General features: G+C 50.1%; 1 protein-coding gene across 2 annotated transcripts; it reads right to left on the bottom strand.

Annotated features, from left to right (window-relative positions):
* Positions 1-277: 277 nt before the first annotated feature.
* On the bottom strand, positions 278-25168 carry LOC144372539 (uncharacterized). Of its 2 annotated transcripts, none has more exons than XM_078035872.1 (11): positions 24620-25168; positions 23448-23653; positions 23006-23211; positions 21818-21932; positions 20324-20439; positions 19927-20157; positions 18730-18844; positions 16343-16443; positions 16060-16176; positions 14972-15086; positions 278-2210 (listed from the first exon to the last, which is right to left on the bottom strand). In XM_078035872.1, exons 1-11 carry the CDS (start codon positions 24679-24681, stop codon positions 2059-2061), a joined length of 1536 nt encoding a protein of 511 aa, XP_077891998.1. In that variant the 5' UTR covers positions 24682-25168; the 3' UTR covers positions 278-2058. The 2 variants fall into 2 exon arrangements, with proteins under 2 accessions (XP_077891998.1, XP_077891997.1); XM_078035871.1 differs by lacking the exon at positions 278-2210 and adding an exon at positions 12720-13091.

The raw sequence follows: 25168 nt of genomic DNA on the forward strand, positions 1-25168 counted from the left end.
ATCTGAGAACACTCTGTGGGCATCTGTAGCCTTTCAAGACCCCAGAAACCATGCGGGCACCCCAGCACCAGCAGAGCATTTGTGCACATCACAACAATCACCCCGGGTGAGAACTCTCCGTTCCACTCTGTACTAGGCCCTGCCATCTGTACTGATCAGTCCAACCCCTCTCCTTCCTGTTTCTTGATTATACTACCATGGTTCCCACACATGGATTCCAGGGTGCTTGTGGCCCCCCCAACCATTTGAGTTCCAGGAACAGTGGAATGTGTTTGGGAACTTCTGGATGACGGGAAGTCCCACCCTCCAGGGTTTCATCTTCAATGTAATGAGTGCAGAGGGAGCCAGGAGGGCTCTGTCAGGTAGAGAGAGGTGGGAGCTGATGGAGCCTCAACTAAGTGCCCAGGACTCTGGGTTCAGAGCTGGTGTTATGTGGAATTGTTGAGGGACGTGAAGAAAACCCAGCTCACTGTACGCAGAGACAGCAGATGCCCTCACGTGGTCAGGCTGCTGTGCTAATCAGAGCCCCGAGATGTTCCACAGGTGTGCAGGTGGGGAACCCACGTGCCAGCCCAGGCTGTTCCTGAGCACCTCTACCTGGATTCGGAGCACGTGACTCTGCATCAGCGTCCTCACATCAATGTATCCCGGCCCCCCACCCCAAAAGTTCTCTCAGAGACAGTGAGGTTCCACTGCTCTGGACTTGCCCTTTTCTCTGGGATTCTGGGGTTCCATTAATTAGGAGGTCACAACAATTCTCAGCACACAGGCTGAGCCTACTGAGATCCCAGGAGTATCCAGGCATTGCTTCTATTTATAGTCCATCATGTCCCACCACACTGTGGACACGTATTGCACTCACCTAAAGAAACCACCAGGCCCAGGGCCTTCGTGCCACTGGCCTGCAGACACCTGGAGGAACAGGCAACCTATAGGCTGCGTGGAACCAAAGACCCTAGATCCTGGGATCTGAGCTGGACACACAGCTCATGTGCACACAGTCACCACCGTCACCGAGAGTGCAATTGAAACACCCGCCGAGTTAGCAGTGGACCTGATATGCCCACGAGTGGGGGTGAACTGCATCCCTTGAAAATGATCGTGTCCAGAGAAAGGCAAATTTTGTAGGATTTCACTTATCTCAGATTCTCAATTATCAGGTTCATAAAAAGATAAAGTACAATGTTCTTTTCCTGGGCCTCAAGGGCACTAGAATTCTGCATTGATGGCAAGAGTATGTCCACGTGACTTCTGGAGATGCATGGTGGTGACGCCTATACACCAACATGAACATGCTTAATGCCACTCAACTGTGTCCTCCAAAATGGTTTAATTACAAAACAGATGTTCGGTGTCAATTACCACAATGTAAACCCTTGGGAGACTGCTGATTGACTCATCTTAGCGTAAGTCAATGAATAAAGGTCCTAAGGTGCGAAGCTACAAAATGAGGGATGAGCATGGATGAGGATGGGCGGGAGAATCCTCCCCCTCTAACACAATTAGGGAAGGATGTGCTGCCCTCAAGTGGCTGGGGGGCCTGGGATCCTGCCACAGAGGGGGATTCCAAACCTCACATGCCCTGACCCAGGCCAGAAGACCAGGTAGAGTCCAAGGACCCTGGGGTGGCCCAATGGCAATAAAGGTCAAAAGGAACTGGGATCTGCCTGGACCCTCAATCCCCTACTCTGAGCAGGGCTGCATTATGAGGCCAGAGGCCATCCACAGCAATCTGCCTTTACAGGAAAACAGGGACTGCAGGCTGCCTCTGGCTCACTGACTCAGGATGGTGTTTTCATAAAGCAAGACCACTTCCTCACATTTGACCAGCAGCTCATGCGCTGACAGCACAATGGCTGGCTTGACTCAGGCCCTGAGAAATGAAATAGAAAATTCATAGCAAACCCATCTTCAGCTCTTCCACATCATCAGGGGGTGTGATTCATTTCCATCAACAAAGATGTCTGAAATGATGTCTAAACATGCTGGGGACTCACCTCCGTGTGGAACTTTTCAGGAAAAAGGGGATCAAATCTCATGAAGCAACTCTTCTCTCCTCTAGCCCATGGGCAATGCAAGGAACCTGCATGTTACCAGAGGCTCACTCTCTCTTCTCATGTCTTCTGGAAAGGATTCATGAATGCTTCCTTCAAGGTGAAGCAGAAGCCTGCATTCCCAGCTGCACAGAAGTGTTTGAGGGCAGTGTCTCCCTTAAAACCCAAGAAGAAAAACAGGTCATTAAACAGGCACATGGATTAGAGTACATGATCAATGATCCCTCCTCCCTGAAGCCTTCCACATGCCCACCTTCCACATTCACAGAGAAATGCTTGGCCATTCTCAAGACCAGGAGACCATGATGCTCATCACCAGGAAGTCAATAGGAACATGAACAGAGCAGCATGGATTGCACAAGGTGGCACACCAAGGATCTGCAGCACAGCTGCTAGAACACCAGAGCTGAACTTCAGTATTGACTTTCTGCCACCTGCCGAGTACGATGGTAATGTCAAGCACAACATGCAGATATGCAAGTAGTGGGTGACACGGTGCATCCATTCACAGAAGTGGGCAACATCTTCATTGGAACAAGGAAGTATCTTATCCTTACTCATCAAAATCATCACAAAGAATAAAATGGATGCAAGACTTCTCATTTCACTATCATGTAGCTGTTGGATTTCCCTATTAAATAATACCTCCTCCAAAATAAAAAAATATCTCAGATATGTGTCAACTATTCGATGGATGACATTTTAAAAACTAGGCCTTTCCTTCATATTTATGTATGCTATAGCCCTGCCTAAGGCTCTTTGAGAAAGGAGCACATAGAATTGGATCTTTGAAAATCTCACATTTGCCGGTAAATATTACCGACAATGTCAGGCATGGCGAAGTGAAAAGTGGGACTTTGGATACTCAAAGAATGCTATGTTGTGAGATTGGTGTCTCTGACTCATAGACAGCATGTGGTTTCTATGAAAGCTGGTGAGGGAGCAGGAGTAACGAAGCTCATGGAACAGATGACCTCAGGGAATACTGACAGATAGGCCAAACTGGAGAACATGTTCCAGCTAACATTGGTATTTGGGCTCCTGAGCCCAGTCCTGTTTTAAAAAAAGTTGCAGACAGGCAGTGTTCATGTACAAAATGTCTACCATGTAAAAGTGGGTAATTGAAATGTCATCTAGGTACACATCTGATAGAATGGTCTGCCAACCTATGGATTTCATTCTAACAAATAAAAAGAAAAACACAGACATGAGACAAAAAGATAAAACCTTGTCTTCACCAGGATGCCTAAAAATAAGTTTTATTTGCCTCATGCAAAGAGCTTTCAATAGAACTTCTGATTTCTGAATGAACCCATTCAATTTTATAATGCACAGATCATAAGGTTTTCTTTACAGAATATTCTCTTCTTCTTCTTCTTCAAGCCTCACATAGAAAATGTCTCACAGGACATAGGAGGGGAATGACCCAAAGGATGAGAGAATGGCTGGAACCGTTCTCAAATGTGCCCATGTAGCCTAAAGTTTGAAGGCACCTAATTGTACTCTAAAACAATGATGAACCTATTTGATCCATTAATTAATAAATAGCAGGGCTTTACCACTTGAACCAAATCACAGAAAAATGGAAACAGATGATCGAATTCCTCTTCTCCCATCACCTCCTGGCCCAGACTCTCCCCAGAGGTGGCTCTGGTCATCTGTCTATTAGGGAGTCACCCGTGGTCCCCTATCTCTCAGAAAAGAAAATCACCTCAGCTACTGTCCCTAAAGCCAAGTGATGGCTGCGGTTTCCACACCGTGTGGATCTGGAGAGATGCACAGTGCCGCTGGACCAGCCTATGTTCAGGGCTGTGTCTGTGTCCCACAGCTGAAACATGTGGTCCAGGGTCTTCTTTCCACCCACAGGTCCTAAGAACTTGCAGTCAGCACGTGCCTCCTTATTCACTGTGGCCACAGACTTCCTGCCAATGGCCATTGCATTGTACACGTCTTATAATTTAACACGGCATTGAAATGAACTTCCTTCTGGGAGCTTCCCAGGGCACGTCCCAAGACCTGAATTTCTGTGTTGTAGGGAGCATAGCATTCGTGCATTTTTTAAGTTTCATGGATAATGTTAAATGTGCCTCCAAAGTGTATGAAAAAAGCTTATCTTCCTATCCCCTCCCAGCACATATTATCAACATCCTTAATTTGGGTAAAAAATAAATAAATAAAACACATCATTTGAGCCTGTGTTCATCTTCTTGCCAGCTGTGTTCCAGTGACCTCCTCCCGTGCATAGTGCTCATCTGTGTTTCTCCTCGTGCCTCCTATTCTACTGGGTTGCCATTTCCTCCCAATCGGTCCCTCTGTTTTGACAATGTTTGGGGCATATTTCGTTGGAGAGTAGTTTCTAACGTGGATGGTCAATTGAACCATCTTGACAGCTTTGGGTTTTGAGGATTGAAGCCAACCCTCCCCATTTCTAGGCCACAGCCTCTTCTCCTAGATTTCTACCAGTATTCCAGTAAATATTTCATTGAATTTGGTTGGTCTCTGTGTCTGGGTTCAAGACTTAGGTCCTGCACTTGCTAGCAGGGACATTGTGCTTTCTGGTTTGTTGTGTTGGCTTCTTGGGGACACTGTGAGGATCAGGTAGGCAAGGCAGGTAGAGTGGCTGGCCTAGAGCATGGCCCAGAGGGAGCGTTTGATCAACATTATTTGTAAAATGACAGCTGTCAATTATCACAACCAACATGAAAGGCCATCCTAACAATCATCATTATGAAAATATTGGTCACAATAATGTTTTCTACTTCTATGGTACATCTGTATTATACTCTCCATGAGTGAGGTCACAGGCCATGTGTCATTGTGGGCCTGCTTCTGTCATTTAGCCTGGAGGCCCCTGGCATAGTTTGCGCTTCAGGACTGGAAGCTCTTTTACGATACAGTTTTCAAGTGGCCATTGGTCGCCTGATGGTACTCCATGGGGTCATCTGAGCCTGGCTTGCATCTGGCTCCTGCAACCAACATCCTGTTTTGCTAGAAACTCCATCGAAAGAGGCTTGGAACTCCTGCTCTCTTGTTCATCTCTGAAGTTCTGCCATTTCTTCTCAGATGGCTCCACAAACCTTTCAAAACCCTCCCCTGCTCCAGGGCTTTGAAGCGGTTTCTTTGGAAGCTTCTGCACAGGGTTAAGGACAAGCCATTCCTCACATGCTCCTTCCACAGGAGGAAGAGAGGGGCCAGAGGGGCCACAGGGAGCAACCTCCTGCTCTGTTCCAGGCAGCCACTTCCAGGCTGGGGCTGCAGCCTGGGGCTCTCAGGACGGCTCTGGCTAAGGGGGAAGCCCTACCCAAGCCTGGGTCACAGCCTCCCATGCCCCAGGGCAGCTGGTGAGCACTGGTAAAGGGTGGAGGGGAAGGCTTGCACCCCAGGAGTCGGGTCTGGACAGCATTCAGGTGGGAAGAGACCACTGGTCACCAAGGGGATGTGAAGCAGGGGGTGACCCAGGGCAGCCATGAGATCTCCTCTAAAGACCACTGTGGTCCCAGCACTACAAAGGGACTGAGTGACATTATTACTCTTCCCTGTTTTAAGGACAGAGGTGTGGAAGGGATTCCTGAGAGTCACAGAAAACGTGGCTCACAGGTTTCATTTTGCCATCTAGGAGTGACCTTGGCCGCACTGGTGGCAATTCCCCGGACCTTTGATGAGCCCCCTGGCATCCTCCCAGTGAGTCCTCCCAGGCCCAGTCTCAGGGGCAGACAGCTGCTCTGACTGCTCTCCCTGGACCTGAGGATCACATGGGGTTTTGAAATTCTTTTTGTTGCCGCACTGGGCATTGAACCCAGGGCCTTGCACATGCTAGGCAAGTGCTCTACCGCGGAGCTCACCCAGCCCTGAGGGTGACAGGTTTGGAGAGCATTTGCTACCTGAGTCTTGGTGAGGTGAATCCTCATAGCCCTGAAGTCAGCACGTTTCTCTACCAGCTGCGTTTGCAGGGTTAAGATCTTAGCTTGAGTTTTGTTTTCCCTTATTTCTTCACTTCTCTCTCTCTCTCTCTTTTGGTACCAGGGGTTGAACCAAGGGGTGCTTTACCACTGAGCCACATCCCCAGCCCTTTTTAAAATACTTCATTACAGACAGAGTCTCACTGAGTTGCTCAGAGCCTCACTAAATGGCTAAGGTTGGCTTCAAACATGCCATCCTCCAGCCTCAGCCTCCAGAGTGTCTGGGATTACAGGCATGTACCACTGCCCCCCAGCTCTGCACTATTCTTAATCAGAGAACCTGTGGGGCTATGTTTACTAGGTATGAATTGAGTTGCCCTCCAGAGAAAAGAAAAAGTAACAAAGCACTGCTGTGTGGGCAAATCAGGGATGACCCCAGGACAGGGTCAGCTTTCTCTCCAAGGAAACCCCACTGCCCAAAAGGAGCCCCTTGGCCAACGCAGTGGTGCACTCCTGGAATCCCTGCACCTCGGGAGGCTGAGGCAGGAGGATCAAAAATTTCAAAATCAGCCTTAGCAATGGCAAGGCACTAAGCAAATCAGTGAGACCCTGAGCCTAAATCAAATTCAAAATTGGGCTGGGGATGGGGTTCAGTGGTCAAGAATCCCTGAGATCAATCACTGGTACCACCCCCCGTGAAATAAAAGAGCCTCTGCTAAGGACTTCCATGTTGGCTGAGGCAGCTGCCTACAGTGGGTGTCCTGCAGAATGCAGTCAATCTCCCCAGGCCTGGCCTGTGGGGAGGGGTTGGCCCGGAGACCGGGGGTTAGCCCCCAGCTAATGATCACTTGGTATTGTGGTTTGGATGTCAAATGTCCCCATTGCCCATGTGCTAAAGGCTTGGTCACCAGCCTGTGGCCCTTGGGACATAATGGAAACTTTAGTAGGTGGGGCCTCCTGGAAGGAATGAGATCATTAGGGGTGTGACCTTGAGGGGGATATTGGGACCCAGCCCAGTCCTACCCACCCTCTTCCCAGTTACCCAGAGATGAGCAGCCTCCTCTGTCATGTGCTCCAGCTGCCAGGATGTCCTACTGTGCTGTCACAGGCCCAAAGCAACAGGGCTAAGGTGCCATGGACTGAGACCTATGCAGCCATGAGCCAAAAGAAACCCTGTTTCCTTTTAAGGGGATTCTCTCAGATGCTTTGTCACAGCAACAGAAAGCTGACAGCACCCTTGGTCTGTGCCCCTGCTTTATACATAGGGATGCTGAGGGCCCACAGGAAGCCGAGCAGCCCCAGGTCACATGGTCCCATAAAAACAATTATTATCTATTCATTCACTGACTACATGGCAGGAGCTGGACTCCAGATCTCAGTGTTTGAAAAAGTTGTGTTTCCTTCCTGCCCCTTAGTCCCTCGCTCTCTCTTTTTGTATGAATCCAAGAAGGACCTTCAGGAGATTGCAATGCCATCCAGTCATCCTAGCCAGATTTGTACTTGAACATGAAATTCATGGGATGTTTCTGCTTCACATTGTGTTAGTCACTAGTCATCAGAGAGCTCTGTGCTTTCACCTACAGAGTGCCACCCCACTTCCCTGCTGCAAGGGCTCTTCCTGCCAGGTCACCTGCTGGATGGAGGGCACTGCCCAGTGCCCTAGATCTCTCCTGAATGTCCTGTGACCAACCCACTGCAGGCCAGGCAGACATCCACAGAAAAAAACAGCGAGAGGGTCTGGCGCCCCCTTCAGGTACTGTTATATAGATGCCCACAGAACATTCCTCAAACCTGCAGCAGCTTGGACTGCATCCAAATGCAACCACAGGCCGAGCACAGTGGCACCCACCTGTGATAGAGTGACTCAGGAGGCTGAGGCAGGAGGATTGTGGGTTTGAGGCCAGGTTTAGCAACTTATTGAGGCACTGTCTTAAGATAAAGAATTAAAAGGGCTGAGGATGTAGCTCAGTGGCAGAGCCCCTGGTCCAATCCCCAGTACCAAGAGGAGGTGGAGATACCAGAGATGGGAACTTATGAGTTGGGTCAATGGTAACTCCAAGCCCAATGAGACTGAATGCACAGGGGAAGCTTTAACCCGCAAAAGAAAAGGAGGCAGGGAGCTTCAGCTCCAGGTAAAGGACTAGGAATTGAACCCGGGTGCCTTACCACTGAGTACACCCCAATCCTTTTTATTCTTGTTTTGAGAAGGGGTCTTGCTACGTTGCTGAGGGTCTCACAAAATCACCAAGGTTGACCTCAAGTGATCCTCCTGCCTCAGCCTCCCGAGAATCTCTGGGATTACAGGCATGCACCACCATGCCCAGCAAGAAAGGAACTTTTATCAGTGCAGCCACACGGGGAAGGCAGGGGACCCACATCTTAGCCTGTCTTCAGGGGGTGACAATGACTTGGAGCTTTTATAGAGAGGGGAATGAGGGCAAGGGCTTGGGCTTTGCACAGCTGCCAAAGCAGGTGGTCCTGACCAGTTGAGGTCTGTCCATCTTCCCTGGATTGGCCAGGTGGTGCCTTGTCAGGAGAGCTGTGTCACCTGCTTTGGCTCTCAGATGCACATCAATCAGACCTTGTTCCTGGGACATGAAACAGACTGCATGGGGGTGGGGGTCTGGATTCTGAATTAAGAGCAACTTTCTTCTGCTGAAAATAGAGACGGGCTGCAACCCCACGCCCACCTCAGGAGCCAGGAAAGCTAAGATGGGTCCCGCCCTTCCTCAAGCCTGGGCACAGGCCATCTGCCTAGGCATTTTCTGTGTTTTTCCCATTTTTGCTTTTCTTCAGGCCAAGGAAATTCACGGATGTAGATCACTTGGGTTTTGTTTCTATAAACTGTAACCACTTCTGTGGGTCAGGGGCTTCTTCCAAGCCTTGTGGCTGCTTCTCCCCAGTTTGATCAAAGTTCTTTATTTTTTTTTCTTTCTTTTTTTTTGCCTGTTCCTTGTGCTGGTGGGCACTGATGCAGCCAGCAGGGTCCAGTAACAAATCCAAGGTGACTCAGGCAAAGGGGATGGATGGGCCATATATTGAGGCAGAGATGCTGCCCTTCTAATTCTGCCTTTAGCCATCCATTGGATGTCTGCGGGTAGAGGTGGAGGGCTGGAGTCCTCCTTACAAAATCCTTACAACTCAAGTCAGCAAACACTGAAAGCCCTGTTGCCCTCAGGGACAGGGCCCCAGACAGTTCCTCGGTGCCTCCCAAAGGCTGCCAAGGGAGAAGTCACTTGGGGCCCGACTCCAGGAGGATCATCAAGGGGCGGGACAGGGGGACTTCAGGTAAAAAGCCGCAGCCAGCTCGCCCTAGGACCCCAGCCCTCACCAGCCCCACCGCGTTCCTGGACAGAAAGGTTTCCTCGAGCATCCTCACTGGGTGTCCCTGCAGCAGGGCCCCAAGATTGTTCTAGAAAGGGATCTGTCAGGTGGGAGCGACAGAATCTCATGAAATTTTAAGTACAACAGAATGCCAAATGACTACTCATTCCAGTGAAGACATGCTGCAAATAATACTTAGAACACGTGCTGCAAACCAGACTTAGAAAAGTGTCCTCACAGAAGATTCTGTCATTCTGCATTTGTTTCTGAAAGTTGAAGCACACAGTTCTAATGAGCCCAGGAAGAGGTTGATACCCAGTTGAGTTGGCATATGATGTGCCAGAGCTCAGGACTTCAGGGCTGCTGTCAGGTGGTTCCCGGGCTCTTCTGGTCCTCACCTTCACTCAGGGTCTTTTTGTTGGTGATGGAGTTCAGCAATAGATTACTGGCCCAGAGACTTGTTCAGTATTGCTCCGTAGGAGCAAAACTGTCACCAGTTGTAGGTAGCCAACTCCAGGTGAGAAACTTGATAGATGTTAATGCTCACGGCTTCACACCAGCAACCTGCCCCTCAGTGATCATGCTCTCTAAAATATACACCATGCTAAATTGTGTGGAAGCATTCTAGGTCTAGCCAAACCACACGATCTTTCAAAAACAGCCCAATAACATTTAGAGGATTCACTCTCCAAAGCAAGCTTGCCAATGCCTGAGCGCCCACACACTCTATTGGCGCCAACCTCACCTCCTTTTAGAATGCACACATCCACCAAGATACCACTGCCTGTGGTGGTTGAGCAGCCTTTCCAATGGACGAGGTGGATGTGAATGTAACACGTGAAGGAATTAGCATTTACCAACAACTAGAAGAAAAAAATCCATTCTCTAAGATACGATGACGGAGCTGCTCTGTGATCTAGACCATCCCCCTCTCCTGCATCCTCTCTCTTTTCCTCTGCCTCGATGGACCTCCAACTGAGCCCAGAAAGATGTGTCCTTTCTAGTCAGAAGCCCTGTCATGGCTTCCATTTCCAGGCCCTGATTCCTGGTTAACTGCAGCCAGAGCTCGCTTTCAAGGTAGTCTCTTCAGATCCCTTCCCTACCCTAACCACAGTGTGGGCTCTGGCCCCACCCTTACTCTCTACACCACCATTCCACATTAGGGTCTTCCTGTCCCTCTCTGTGACCCAGGACTGCCCATAACTGACCCCACCCAAAAACAAGCTGTTGAACCAGGTGCCATCAAAGGGAAGAAATGACCAGAGATGGCTAACTTGAAGATTTCACAGAATAGTCCATGAGACAAGGAATATCCTGAACCAGTGAAATGACATAAGAGGAAGTCAATGAATTCTAACCTCAAGGGCAAATCCTACAGTACACTGGCTCTCAAATTCAGCTACACACTGGAGCCACCTGGGAGCTGTGCATAGTACTGACCGCTGGACCACCCACTGGCCCTGGGCTGATGGAATGGCTCTGGGCTAAGATGGGACACTGGGGTTTGTAAATTACCAGTTGAGTATAATATAAAGCAAACATTGAGAACATTGCTTTTTTCCCCACATGAAGAACTGTGTGCATACAGATGCAGAAGTACACAAATCTGCAGCATAAACCTCCTTGAGGGCCATAGATTAAATGCACTGCAGTCACCAGCATCCTGGCTAGGAACACCACCAGCCTCCTATTTCCACCTTCCAGGTGATTGCAGCCCCGCCATCCAAGCATGGAGGAGTCCTCCCTGCTGAGAAATTTCAGTGTGCAGAATGGAGAGCCCTCTCTCCTGGGAGTCTCTGCTTTGACAATAAGTGCACTGGAGAAGTTGAAATCAAGTGGGAGGCACATGGGCAGGCTTCCTGGATGAGGCCCTATTGAAAGAAGGATGGGATCTGAGGAGTGGACCAGAGAGAGGAAAGATGGGAAGTACAGCAAGTACATTCAGAGCCGAGGTCAGGCCCAAAATACAATGTTGGCTGACAAGAGAGCCCTTGCACCAGGATCAACAATTTTGAGAAGGCAATGAGGACTGCCTGAAAAGATCAATTCCACAAAATTCCATGGAAACCCACTCATCACACCTTTCTGAAAACACTGGAAATGTAGGTTTCATGCAAGGAACTCTGGGTGACAGATGGCAAAGTTTGCCAAATGCAAGCATGCCTACCAGCTCTGAGAAGCCATTCTCATTCACACTGCTTCAACCAGGGAAAATCCCCATGTGCTCACTGAGAACAAGTTAGCTTGTGCCACTTGAAGCTGCTTCAACAAACAGCTTCACTTCTGCACTTCTAAGCTGTTCTCCTCAAGAACTTTCAGAGCACAGTTCAGGCATGAAACACAAAGGGTTCCAGAAAGAGATCTCTTGAATCTAGCATCACCAACGTGCAGTGAAAAAGAGGACCAGCTGAGAAGATCAGTTCTCCAAAGTCTCACTGACATCCATTTGTCACACTCATTTACAACATTCACTTGAAGTGCAGGTGCCCACATGAGTGAATTGTTTTTTTTTATCAATGGCACAGAGGCTTCAATGTGTAAGCATGCCTGTCACCTGTAAGAAGCAGTTTTGAATTCTTCTAGGTCCACAGGAAAAAAAAATAGCATGTGCTCACTTACAACAAAGTTAATCAACAAAGCAAATTGAAACTGCTTGCAGCAAACAGCTTCCATTCTCCCATTCCCCAGCTATTTTCAGCAATCGCATCCAGAGTCCAATTCCAGCTCAATATAAAATGTGTGCTCCCAAGGAAGCCTGTATAATTGACATCACCCAACTTGGGGAGGCAAGGGGAATGCTGAGAAGATCAGTTCTTCAAAACTCCTACTTTTTCAGAAAACTCATTGAAAGGCAGGGTACCCACTTGCAGCCATCAGTGGTTGACAGATGGCACAGAGGCTTCAATGTGAAACCGTGAATGCCAATCATTACAAGTGCTTCTGACACACTCTAGTGCAACCTGGGACACCCCAAAGTGCTCAACGAGAACACACTTTGTTCCTGCAAGTGGAAGCAGCTTGCATGAACTGTTTCAATCAGGAAATTCCAAGCTCTTCTCAGCAATCACATTCAGAGCACAGTTTTGGCCCAATAGAAAAAGGGTCCTAGCAAGAGGGTCCCACACCTACGATCACCTTCATAAGGTAGCTTCCCATCTTCTGTGTGGAAGTGGGTTTCTCCTTGGCCCTTATGCTGTGGAGGAGACCACTAGGAGCTAAGCTTCATGCAGGACCATCTGACCCGGACTTTTTGCAAGCCCTATGAAGCCCTCACACAAGCTCAAATGCTACAGGACTCTGCAGACCAGTCCATGCAACAGTAGACATTCATTCATTGTCTAGAGTCTACAGGTTCCTAAATGCATGGCATTCATTATCATCAAATGCACAATTTTGATCAAAAACCATCACAGTAGATCAGGTAACAAATCATCACAGTAGATCAGGTAACAAAAACATATATATTTTAAAATAATAATATATTAATGGGAACAACAAATATAGGATAGAGTAACAACTGTGTTACTAAACAAGGTCAAAGACAATGGCAAACTATAGATTCAAACTTTGAAGCAAATAGTAATCAATGTAAATATTCCTGGGCTGCCTCAGCCCCGCCCAGGCACACAGCAGCAGAATGGTTTTGCAAGCATCCTCAGGAGGGCTGGAGCCTTCTTTGCAGGATGAGAGGGAGGTTGAGGCTGGATCCACTCATCATTCTTTTGGGAGAGGCTCCTTTTCCTCAGCACGAAGTTGGGTTTCGTGTGAGGGTTCTTTGCGTAAAATACGTTGGCCTGCGCTGGAATCCTCAGCTCTGGGGAGAGAGGGGTGTACAAAATAAGGTGGCTCAGGAGGTGCTCCCTGGGACACCCCAACATCTGAGAGCCTGTGCCAGAAACGAACTGAGCCACACACCTGAGAGCTCTCCAATTCAGCACCAATACCAACAAGACAGCCTCCACAGTCCTCCCTGAGGAAGAATTAGGCAGAGCACTTCAACAGACCTAATGTCTGTTCCTACCAAAGGCTTTGGACTCCAAAACATCCCAGGTCCTCTTGTGTCTGCCAAAGCACACCACTAGGGTTTGCATCTGAAATCTCCCACAAAAGTGCCGAAGATTCAGACCCCACATGAGCCATCTTCACAGGTGGGTTTGGAAGGAAGCATTGGATGGTGAGTGCTCTGATGTCAACATGAAATTCTCATTCAAGATGAATACACTACTGGGAGGTGGGAGGGACTGGAAGAAAGGTGGAGCATGCTTGGAGGAAGACCTAAACAGGAGTGCGCCCTGGGCACCAGTACCTTGTCCCTGTTGGCTCCACTGAATCCTCAATTCTCCAAGTAGAGGTCCTCCTTCTCCTCTCCGTCTTTCTCTCTCTCCCTCTCTCCCAGCCTTGTTCTCTCTCTCCCAGTCTATGCCTTTGTGGCAAGGGCTGAGGAGCTCTCCACTGCCACACACTAGAGCTTTATGGACAGCCTCAGTGCACAACCAAAGAGAAAGTTGTGAAACCCAGAGAAAAGGCCTAGGATTCTCAAGTATGGCCACGGTGAGGACAGGCTGACCAGCACGGATACCACATTAGAGCCACGCTTCTGCGTTGGTGGAGCCTGCTTCCATGTGAACCAGGCTTCTGAGAATGGAGGCCACATTCCAAATGCTGCCCTCCTGAGAACAATGATTCCAAAGACCAGCAAAGGGACTGCTTCCCTCCGACATGGTGTATGGCCCAGTGGTGCCATGACCCCGAGTGGGGGAATACAACAGCCAGCTTCTCCTTCCTCTGAACACCTCTTTCCTGTCGCCCTCCTTTCTCCATCCCTTCTGGGTTGGATGTGGGGATCTCTGCTATGAATTTCTTAGGCTACCAAGGCCCCAGACAGACTTCCTCTTCCATAGACTCTACTAACCTAACAGAAGGTTAAGATAGGAGACAAGTGATCCTAGAACTCATTGGGATGGTGGTCTTCAGCGTACATAGGCTGGGATAATGGCTGCTGAGGTGTTTGGCTCACAAAAGCCAACCAACCAACCAATGAAAAAGCGCTGACATTATTATCAGATGAGCTCTGTGGCTACGTGCTCAGGAAGCCCTCATCTGACTCTAGTTAGGGATCATAACCTGGCTATTGGGATCACTCCTTGGCTAGTGGACTCAGGTGCGGAAGACCATGGAATTGATGCAAAAACAGATGATTCAAGCTGTCTCCCAGGCTGTGTTTTCTTCCCAATTTCATCCTGTTACTGCTTGCTAGAATCTTGGCAATGCTCTGCCCAGGAAGTGGTTTTCTGGTCACACAGAAGGCTTTCAATCCTACTGCTTCAGTCCACAAAATGCCCGTTCCATCTTTAGCCCATGCATTCCCATGTTCCTCTGAAACCATTCCTATCTCAGACCACAGAACCATACTGCTCCTGGAAAGAGGCTTTCCTCCTCACTCCTCAATGATGTCAGCTTTGCACGCGTCTTCATGTCCTGGGCAGGGCACCTGGTGGGGAGCCGCACTAGCCACTGGGGTATACCAAAACACCTGGAGAGCTTACACCAGCAGAAGTGCAGTTGGCTTTGTGCACGAGCCCAACACACCCTGTTGGAGTGTTCTTGGGGGTCAGAGACTGCTCTTTGGTGCTAAGAGTCGACCTGAGTCCACATCCTGACCCTTGCTCTCTGTCATCTGATTGTCCCACTTACTCTGACGGTGAGAGATGATTTGGCCCAGCTCATATTCCTCCGGCTTCTCCTGAGTAAGCAAGTGTAGCTCGAGGGCCCTGCGGATGACGACAGGAGCCCGATCGTGGCAGGTCACCTGGAGCAGCATGGAAGACAGGCCTTCAGGAAATGGGCCTTGAAGTGACTACTCAAGGACAGTGGGCAGGGGCATTCTGGAGGCACCTCCACTCTAAATACAAGGGCAACATCCATGACCCTACTACCTGAGGCTGACCTCCTGCTCATCGCGTGGGCTCTTCCCATAGGCTACTAGCCCAATCCTTGTACATAGGACTTCCTGGACCTGCCATTGCTCTTTGTGGAGCTGCACTTCTCTCCAAGTGAAAGGACCCCACTACCTGCATACAGATGCAATCTCATCCCACAAGTTGGGAGGAATGGGACAATAGCCTCCAAGATCCTAGGTCTGCCCGAGGATGCAGGCGGCATTGGGAATGGCCTAGGCACAAAACCTAGAGGCTTTGGTCTGGATTGCCAGGGCCCAAATCAGACCCAGGAACATGACCACACACAGGAGTGACGAAAGATAGCCATGAGAGCTCCTGGCTTCCAGAGGCTCAGTGCTGGCTGGGGTGTACGAGGGCACCTGTTCCGCCAAGGGTGGTCATTGGGTTACCTGGACATTTAGTGTGCTTGCTCCACATCCATACTGACTCTGCAGAGAGACCCTCTCAGCTCCTTGTTCAAGGAACATGCAGAACCTCATACTGGTGTCCTGCTCCATAGAGGCCAGCATCCCATACAGAGGAAGCTGCAACCTAGGTCCTGGCCTGTTCTCATCTGTCACCCATACCTGCCTCTGCCCTTCTGGACTGCATGCTGCCACCTGACACACAGACTCCCTCAGACATGGCGGTGGACAAGCTGCTGTTCTCCCTCATCTGAGCTCCAGCCCTTCACACTGACCTCTTCCTTCTTGATTCCCATCTATCCTCCTGATCATCCAGAAGCTCCAAATCAAGAGGGCATGAGTAGTCCATGGTATTGGACCAGTGTCTGCTCCCCACCCAGGTGTAAGCACCAGGGGACATTCCTGCTCCCAGGCTTACCAAAACAGTCTTGGCCATCTTTGGACTTTGTGTTTCTAAGTGGACACGAATTAAGCAGGTGTCTCCCACCTGCCTGTGGGAAAGCGGCCTGGAGGACTTGCAGGTTGATTCTGAGAACTGTGGGGGATGGAACATCAGCAAACCCAGAAACAGAAAGCCACCCCAGCCTGTCAGTTGGCTCTATGGGCTTCTAGCACATATGTCCAGGTGCTCAGGCTTCTCATTTCCCCAGGTGGGAGTGGAATGGCAGCACAAGTACAGCTTGAATAAGGTAGGTGTTTACCTCCTTTCCCTTGACCTCGCGGCGTTTCCTCACGATGAAATAATATTTGATTTGTGGATTCATGGACAGATACATCAGTGAGTGGTCAGGGACCTTGATTTCTGCAGAGCAAAGTGGAGAGAATTGTTAGGTGGCACTCAAGGATTAGACCACAAAACACCCACAACCCCTGAGAGTCTCCGCCAGGGCGAGCCTGCACCAGAATTGAGAGCCCTCCTATCCAGCTACAGTGCCACCAAAGACTCCCTCAGTGATTCTTCCCTGGAGAAGATGATGTACAGGATTCTAAACCAAAAGAGCACCTGGCAATGGAAACAGCACCTTGGGCCCAGAACTTCTCAGTGCAGGTTGGATCTGCCAAAGGGACACTGCTAGGATCTGCATCAGGATTGGCAAAGGCTCCTGTGCTTAGGCCTTTCTCCCCAGGGCAGCCATGCTCACACATGGGCATTCAGGGAAGCGTTGGATGGTGGGGGAATTCATCCCCTTGCCCTGGATGAATCCACTCATGGATGAATACACGGAGGGGAGGTGTGTTGGGCATGGACATGGGAGGACTTGAGCAGGGTGGTGCCCTGGAGAACTCTATTGTTTTCTAGGATCGCTCTCCTTCCCCTTGTTTCTCATCAGGAGCTGTCTGCTTGGTACTTTTATTCTGGTTCTTGTTCTACTTCTGGCTCTTCTTTCTGTCCTGCATCTTCTTGTAGTTCTTTCTGGGTCTTTTTCCTGTTCTTACATGATTCCTTCTTGTTCTTCTTCTTGTGTATCTCCCTCCACCCTTCCTTCTGTTCACCTCCTTCTTTTTCTTCTTCTGCCTCCTGCTCTTTATCGTGTGATCCTCTCCCCACTCAGGAGTGTCTCTTTCTCCTCCTCCTCCTTCTCCTTCTTTCTCTGGCAATGGTGGGGCGTCCTGAGGAGTTCAAATCTATCACACTCTTCTGCCCAGATGCAGCCTCTGTTCAGTAGTCCAAGATGAAATCAGTTCTCAATCAATGGCCAGGAGTGAAACCAAGACCAAAGACAAGTGACTTCCTTTCTTTGTCATTGTCACAGTCAGGAAAGACTGAATAACAGACACCGCATTCTGGATAGGCTTCTACCTGTGGTAGTCAGCACCTCATCTGGACCAGGATTGCTAAAATAGATTCCACCTCCATAAAGCTTCCCCAATGAAAACAAGGTCTCCAAAATCTAGGAGAGGGCCAGCATCACTGCCACCCTCCTGCCATAAGGCATAGATGCCATCACACCTAGTGGGTTCCAGGCCCCCCGTAGTCCTCCCTTTTGACGTCTTTTACACACAAACCTCCCCTGGTCTGGAGCCTGCTCTCAACTGATGCTTGGGTTGAAAGTCTGTTTCTGAAATCACCTTTGTAGATTCTCGGTTTGGTAATTCCTTTTGACTGGCTTATTTTTTTACTAGGGATAAAGCCAGAGGCACTTAAGCACTGAGACCATTCCCAGGCCTTTTGACTTGGGTACAGGGTCTCCCTAAGTTTCTGAGGCTGTTTGGAAATCCCCTTCCCCCTGCACTGCCTCCCAAGTCCCTGAGATTCGCAGACACTGCCCCTTGCCCAGCTCCTTGCACCTCAGTCTTCCTCATGTGTGAGACAGAGCCAACTCAAATGAGGCAGTGTGTGAAAATGGGAAAACTCACTTACGTGCTCGACAGATGGTGGGTTCTACTGTGGACAGGCTGGGATGGTGGAGGCTAGGAGTGTCGGGCTCACAAGAAAGGAAAGAGCACTGGCATTGTGGACAGCTCAGCATTGTGGCCTCTGTTCTTCAGATGCCCTTCTTTGTTGCTGGAAGGAATAATAACCTGGCCATTCTGATATCTTCAGGAGATGGGCACCCAGGCACAGAGGACTTGGAATTGTTCCAAAAAGAACCCAAACAGGCTGTCCCCTGGCCTTGACTTCCTCTTCACTGAGTCCTGTTCCCAGTTGCTGCAATCCTGACATTCTTGAGTAGGCAGGACTTCTCATATCCTGGCCATGGATTGGGACCTGTGCGGCTTCCGTCCATAGCAATGCTGATCCAATCAGGACCCATGCTCTGCTCCTCTTCATTTGAAGGCATCCTTATCAGTGAGCCATAAACCAAACTGATGATAGATTGAGCCTCTCTCTGCCTTGCCCTCATCGATATTAGCTTTGCATTGCCAGACCAGGTCCAGGGGAGAACACATTTAGAGAGGTCCAGCAGCCGCCTGGGGCCTCATTGAACTCGTCCACACTGGACACGCCCATCACTGCACTTGGTTTCCTGCACCAGGCCCACCACACTCTGGCTATTTTAGGGCCAAGGCCCACTTTCTCTTGGCTGTGAGTTATCCTGAGCCCACTGTGGATCATGTCTCCCCACTGTCTGATTGTCCTACTTACTGTCATGCAGAGACATCATTCTCAGCAGCTCAAAGTTGTCCACATCCTCATGCTGCAACAAATTTTGGTCCAAGGCCCTGCGGATGAGGCTTGTCACCCTCTCCTGACACGTCACCTAGATCAGGGTGGGACAAATGTCATCAGAGAATGGCTTTTAGAGGAGCTACCCAGAAGACTGTGGTCAAACATTCAGGAGAAATGTTAGCTACATATACAAGGGCACAATCTTGTTATCCTGCTACCTGAGTGTGGCCTCCATATACCCCCTGGGTTCTTGCAACGTGCTACTAGAACAATCCTGGTACAAATATCTGCCTGTACCTGCCATCTCCCCTCCCCCTGGGGAGCCACATTCCACTCAGGTCAAAGGACCAAACTGCCTATGCACAGACACACTCTCATCTCACTGAGATGACAGCAATGGGCCAGGGATCTGCGCACCAAGTGTGCTCTGGGATGCAGGCTGCCTTTGTGGGTGGAAGAGGCAGATGCACTGAAAATTTTGGTCCTGACTGCCACTACACAAAACAGACTCAGATACAAGAGTGTGCACTTGAGTGCTTCATGATAGCCTGGAGAGGCCCTGGGCTCTGGAAGCTCGGTGCGGGTCTGGTTCTAATGATGTACTTGACTCAGCACTGGCAGTCACTGAACATGTCTCCTCTGCAGCTGGACACCTGCAGCATTAGCATGTCTACTGCACATCCATAGAAATTCTGCCAAGAACCCCTTTAGCTCCGTATTTACATACATGCAAAGACTGACATTCCGAAGTTTGGCATGACCCCCCAGGTGATCCCGACCCCAAATTTTCACACCTAGTCATGCTAAGGAGGTTCTCTTCCCTGCCACCAGGAACACACCCCCTCCTACACATGTGACAAGTCACTGCCAGCTCCGCTGCTCCAACCTCACTCATTGAGAATACCAAGTTCTAGGCACTGCAGCCTGCACCCTGGACATATCTCTGCCTTCATCTGTCCACAGCACTTCCGTCTGCACTTCTGGCCTGCCAAACCCACAATACACAGGCCCACTCACCGCTGCAGCTGGGCATGCTGAGGCTCTCCCCACTCAGGTCAAGCCCTTAAGACTGACCTCTCTCTTCTTAATTTCCCACCACAGCCCCAGGGTTAGCTGTGTCTCCTGCCTTCCACTGTGGGGACACCCAGGAGGCAGCCCTGCTGTCGGGCTTACCAGGATGCGCTTTGTCTCCCTCAGGCTCTGTCCCTCTAGGAGGACGTGGACAAAGCGGCTGTCTTCCACCTGGTCGCTGGAGTGAAGCAGTGAGGAGCTGCTACTGGTGACTTTTCTCACGCACCACTCATTGGTTTGGGTGGCCTGGGGCAATGGTCCTGCAGCCACCGCAGAGCTGCTGCTCACAGCTGCTGGGATCCTGGATGCCACTGCCACAGAAGGCTCCAAGAACTGTGGGGGATGACAACATCAGCAAAGCCCAGCACCTGCACCCCACCCAGCCTGGCAGTTGGCTCTGTGGGCATTCTAAAACATCCATCCAGAACCTGAGGTTCTTGTCCCCTTGGAGGATGTGGAGTGGCACCAGGAGTAAAGACTGAAGAAGGTGGCTGTTTACCTCCTTTGGCTTGACTTTAAACAACTTGCTGGCAGCTGTTTCCTGAAGAAGAAAGTTATAATCCACTCTGCCATCCAGGGCGTAATATACGTTTCCATCAGCAGGGATCCTCAGCTCTGGAGAGGCAGGGGCAGAGGCGTGGTAGGTGACACTCAAGTAATACACTACCCAACATCCCCCACAACTGAGAGCCTCTGCCAGCTCAGGTCTCACACACAGACCTGAGAGCCCCCGAATCCAGCTACTGTTGCACCAAAGACTCACCAAAGACTGATTCCTCCCTGAGGACCCTCTATGCACAGGAGGTCCCCTACAGGAACACCTTTCAAGGAAATAGCCCCTTGTACCCCAGACCTTCTTAGTTCACGTTGGACCCACCAAAGACAAACAGCTAGAGTTTGTATCTGGATTGGTCCCCAAAGACTCATGTGTTCAAATTTTTCTCCCCACTGCAGCAATGATCACAGGTCGGTTTATGGAAAAGCACTTGATGGTGGGTGCCTCCACCTTGCCAGTGGATTCATCCACTCATACAGGGCTACACTAATTGGAGGGGTATGGTTTGGAGGTGTGTTGAGCGTAGGTGGAGGATGTCCACAGCAGGGCTGTGCCATCCAGAGATATATATTTCTCTTGAGTTCCCCACTTCTGCATTTTCTCCTCATGAGTCTAATTCTCATTCACATTTTTAATCAATTTATTGTTATACTTCTTGTTCGGCTTGTGTTTCTCCTTCTTGTTCTTGTTCTTCTTCATCTTCTCCTCATGCTTCTTCTTAAAGTCATCTTGACCTTCTTATTCATGGTCTCCTCCTTCAACTTATTTTCATTTTTCTACTTCTCCTTCTCCTCCTCCATGTCCTCCTTCTCCTCGTCCTCCTCATCCTTGTCCTCCTCCTCCTCGTCCTCCTCCTCCTCGTCCTCCTCCTCCTCTTTCTTCTTCTTCTTTCTCTCTCTCTCTCTCTCTCTCTCTCTCTCTCTCTCTCTCTCTCTCTCTCTCTCTCTCTCTCTCCAAGAAGAGTTTACAAGCTGTGAAGGGTTCTATTCTACCACACTCTTCTCTCTAGAAATGGCCTCTGGTCCTAAGTAAACTCAGTTTGCAATGAATAGAAAGATTGGAAGCCAGAAATGATTCTTCATTGAACTGCTTTTCTCATGTACTCATCTAGGTCAGGAAAGGCCACCAAAGTAGGCACCCTGTGGTTGTCTGTCTTCTTTGACACAAGACAAAGAAGCCTCTCTTCTTGGCCCCTTGTGGATAATAGCTTTGCAATGCCTCCTCAGGCCAAGGAAAGAACACATGATAGGCAGGTCCACAGCCCCTGGGGAACATGAAGAACCTGCAGATTTATGCCCCATCATTACACTTTGTTTTATGCACAAGTCCCACCATACTCATCCTGGGCACTGGGTCAATGCACACTGTGTTCTGGCTCCCAGTTATCGTGAGCCCACTGTGACTCACTGCTCCCTACCCTCTGATGGTTCCACTTACTCTGATGGTTCGAGAGAATTTGCAGAAGCTCGTAGTTTTCTGGGTCCTCCTGCTGGAGCAAGTGTGCATCTAAGGCCCTGCGGATGATGACTGGAGCCCTGTCCTGGCAGGTCACCTGAGCAGGGTTGGAGAAAGCTCATCAGAGAGGGAATTTGGGAGTAGCTACCCAGAGGACAGTGCTCAAGGACAATCAGAGACAAGTGAGCTCTCAACACAAGGGCACCATCTTGATACCCTGCTACCTGAGGCCTTCATGTGATCATGTGGGGGTCTTCCTATGAGCCTCTAGTCCAATCTTGGTACAAGAGTTTGCTTCAACCTGCTATGCCCTACAGGGACAAGGGAATAAGGACCAAAAGACTTTGTACAGACACACTCTAGTCCCATCAAGATGGGAGGAATGGTCCAGTGCACTTCCATATCCCTGCTCTGGTCTGGGATGCAGCTGCATTTTTGTGTGGACCAGGCACAAACCCTAGGTGCTTTGGTCCTGACAGCCAGGGCACAACACACACTAGGACTCTTTAATGATAGGCATGGAAGCTGCTGGGCTCGAGAGTGTCAGTGCTTGCTAGGGTGTCAGGAGGTTCGGACCCAGCAGGTGCAGTGGTTCAACATAGCTCCCCTGGAGGTGGACACCAGAGTCTCATGATGGATACTCCACACCCAGGAAAATTCTGCAGAGAGAGCCGCTAAATCTCTATTCACATACATGCAAACTAGGACACTAATGGGCCCCTCCAAGGCCCCCAGTTCTCTGTGACCCACACCTACCCACCCTAATCATTCTACAATGGCTCCCTTCCCTTCAACCAGCAACATATCCCCTCCCACACACAAGAAAATGACTGCCAACTCCTGTGCTTCAACCTCCACGGTTCAATATACTCCTCCTCAATACCAAGGTCAGTAGAGGATGGCCTGTACCCTCAATATTTCTCTGACCTCCTCTGAACCCAGCACTCACTCCTGCACTTCTGACCTGCACATCCCAAAACACGCAGGCCCACTCGCACCCAGACCTGGCATGCTGCTGCTCTCCCGCCTCTCTCTTGCTCACTTTCTGCTCTCCTTCCTGACCTTCCAGAAGCTCCAGTTCAAGAAGACAGGCCTAGTCCAAAGTGTTTGCTGTGGACTCGGTCTTCCCCACTGTGGGCTCCCAGGAGACTCCCCTGCTCGAAGACTCACCAGGATGCTCCTATACTGTGTTGTCCTTTCCTTTTCCAGGTAGACGTGAATGAGGCACCTGCCTCTCATCCGCTTGTTATATTGGGGCCTTGGGGAGGATCGAGTAGAGACCCCTGATGTCCTGGACTCCGGCTCTGCCCCTTCCCTGGGAGAAGGCTCTGGCTCTGGGGTTGGCTGAGGAGCCGTGACAGGAACTGAGCTTGTAGCTAGAGGAGAAAAGATGCCAACATGACTGCCTTGCCCTGACCTTCCCACAGACAGACAATACCTCTGCTGCCAGGAAGAACTCAGGCCCTTGGCCCACACAGGACCTCTTTGCAGACTGGGGTCACTTCCTGAATGGACAAAGGCTTGTCCTAATTTCCAGCCCAACACCAGGCATACAGACTCCCTGCAGTGGGACAACAGTCGGACCTTTCCTCATATACCCTTAGGTACTCACCACAGTCCGCCTGGCTCTCAGGCTTTGCCTGGCTTGATTTGCCATCTTCAATTGCGGCCAGGAGGTGGTGTGCTTGGTGTTCCAGGTTCAAGCCTCCCAGCAGGAGCCACATGGATAGCAGCTGCTGCAGACTCAGAAAGCCTGGAGGCTGATGGGAAGCCTCGGAGTAGAGGTTCACCCAGGTCCCCAGGAAGGAAGGTGAGGCACTGTGGGGAGGAAGGTGTGGAGTCAGCAAAACCCTGGCCTTGCCTTCACCACGGCCTCCAGAGAAAACCTCTGACCCTACACTGGGGAGAGCAGTCTTTCCTCAGCCTTCCCAAGTCAAATCACCTTGCAGGTCCCTATTCTGGAAACAGGAGCCCACCCTCTTGACCCCAAGCCCATTCCATGTTGAAGTTGGTCCAGGGGTCCACCATAGTCACTGAAGAGGACAACGTGCACTTATGCCCCATGGAGTCAGGGATGCAGTCACATGTAGGATATGTACTCATGGCACCTGCGGTTTGAGGCTGACCCCCATGAAAAGGGACACAATGGCAGTCATTTGCACCCTATTTTTCAATGAATTATGAAATGTGACTGGAAACGTGTCTTCACACAGTGGGTGCTTTCTCCATGTTCATCAGTGAATGAGCCCAAACTGCTGATTCCCACATATCTCTGGGTGTGGGAGCCGCCATGTCCAAAGCCCCTGTCCAGCTATGTCCCAGCTAGGATGCTCTGTCCCACTATGGAAATTAACATGTCTTTATTAACCCAAAAGTGCTTTTCCCAAGGCCTGAGTTTTGAGACGCCTCTGGCACAGATCTACGTTCTTCACAAAGCCAATATCACACCAGAAAGACCACCTGGCCTCGCTGAGTCCACCTGGGAATGAGCTCAGTGCACACCATTGAGCTGTGGTGCCCAGTGTGTGGGGACTGCTCCACGGACCTCTGTGGATCAGCTGGAGTCAGGATGGTTTCTCTGCCTGAGAGCGGAGTTCACTCCCCTTGCAAGGCTGTGGCAGGCACCTCCAGGACTCGTCCCATTCGGGACTGACATTCCACTATGAGTGTGGTCCTCTATCTCATTAGGTATCACAAACCTTTGGGTCCCTGAGAGGTACATGGCAGCCCCAAGACCCAGGCATGAGGGGGCTACACACTTGGGCTTGGTGGTCTGGTGCTTACCTTGGGAACAAGAGATCCAGCACCTGATGGGTGGGGATGGAATCCCAGGAGATTAACCCCATGTTGCCGCTGCAATGTAGGTTCCTCCCACAAATGACAGGCAGGAGCTCATTCCTAAGCTGGTCCTGCCTGTAAGGTTCAAGGCTCTGTACCCTGAAGGGCTCCTCCGTGTTCTCATCATTTTCACCCTGTGTTGGGACCAAGAATGTTGGTTTAAAATGGAAATGGTGACAAACAGAAAAATGACTTGTGCCAATACACTAGAGTCAAAGCACAATGGGACAGTTCCCATCAGTACAAACACACACCCACACACACCCACACACACACAGTCAGAATAGGAGTCCTGGGCCATTCATCAGGGATCAGACTAGAGGGCCTGCTGGGCTCACCTGCCCTGTGCTACTCACTGTTACTCTTGAGCTCCTCTGCGACAATCGCCAGAGGCTCTGGCGTCTAAGATGAAGCCTCACCCAGTGCATCCACAAAAGGGCTAGTTGGCCCCCCTGAGATTCCTGGGAGCCTGAGGCTCGGCATTGTTTGCAACCA

Source organism: Ictidomys tridecemlineatus, unplaced genomic scaffold (assembly GCF_052094955.1).
Source record: "Ictidomys tridecemlineatus isolate mIctTri1 unplaced genomic scaffold, mIctTri1.hap1 Scaffold_1223, whole genome shotgun sequence".
NCBI lineage: Eukaryota > Metazoa > Chordata > Mammalia > Rodentia > Sciuridae > Ictidomys > Ictidomys tridecemlineatus.

Coding starts and splice junctions, on each gene's coding strand:
- LOC144372539 (XM_078035871.1), bottom strand. CDS start 24,681: ATGGGGTTAATCTCCTGGGATTCCATCCCCACCCATCAGGTGCTGGAT. Junction 20,440..21,817: donor AATTCTCTCGAACCATCAGA/GTAAGTGGAACC, acceptor CTGCCTCTCCAG/AGCTGAGGATCCCTGCTGAT. Junction 20,158..20,323: donor TTAAAGTCAAGCCAAAGGAG/GTAAACAGCCAC, acceptor CATCCCCCACAG/TTCTTGGAGCCTTCTGTGGC.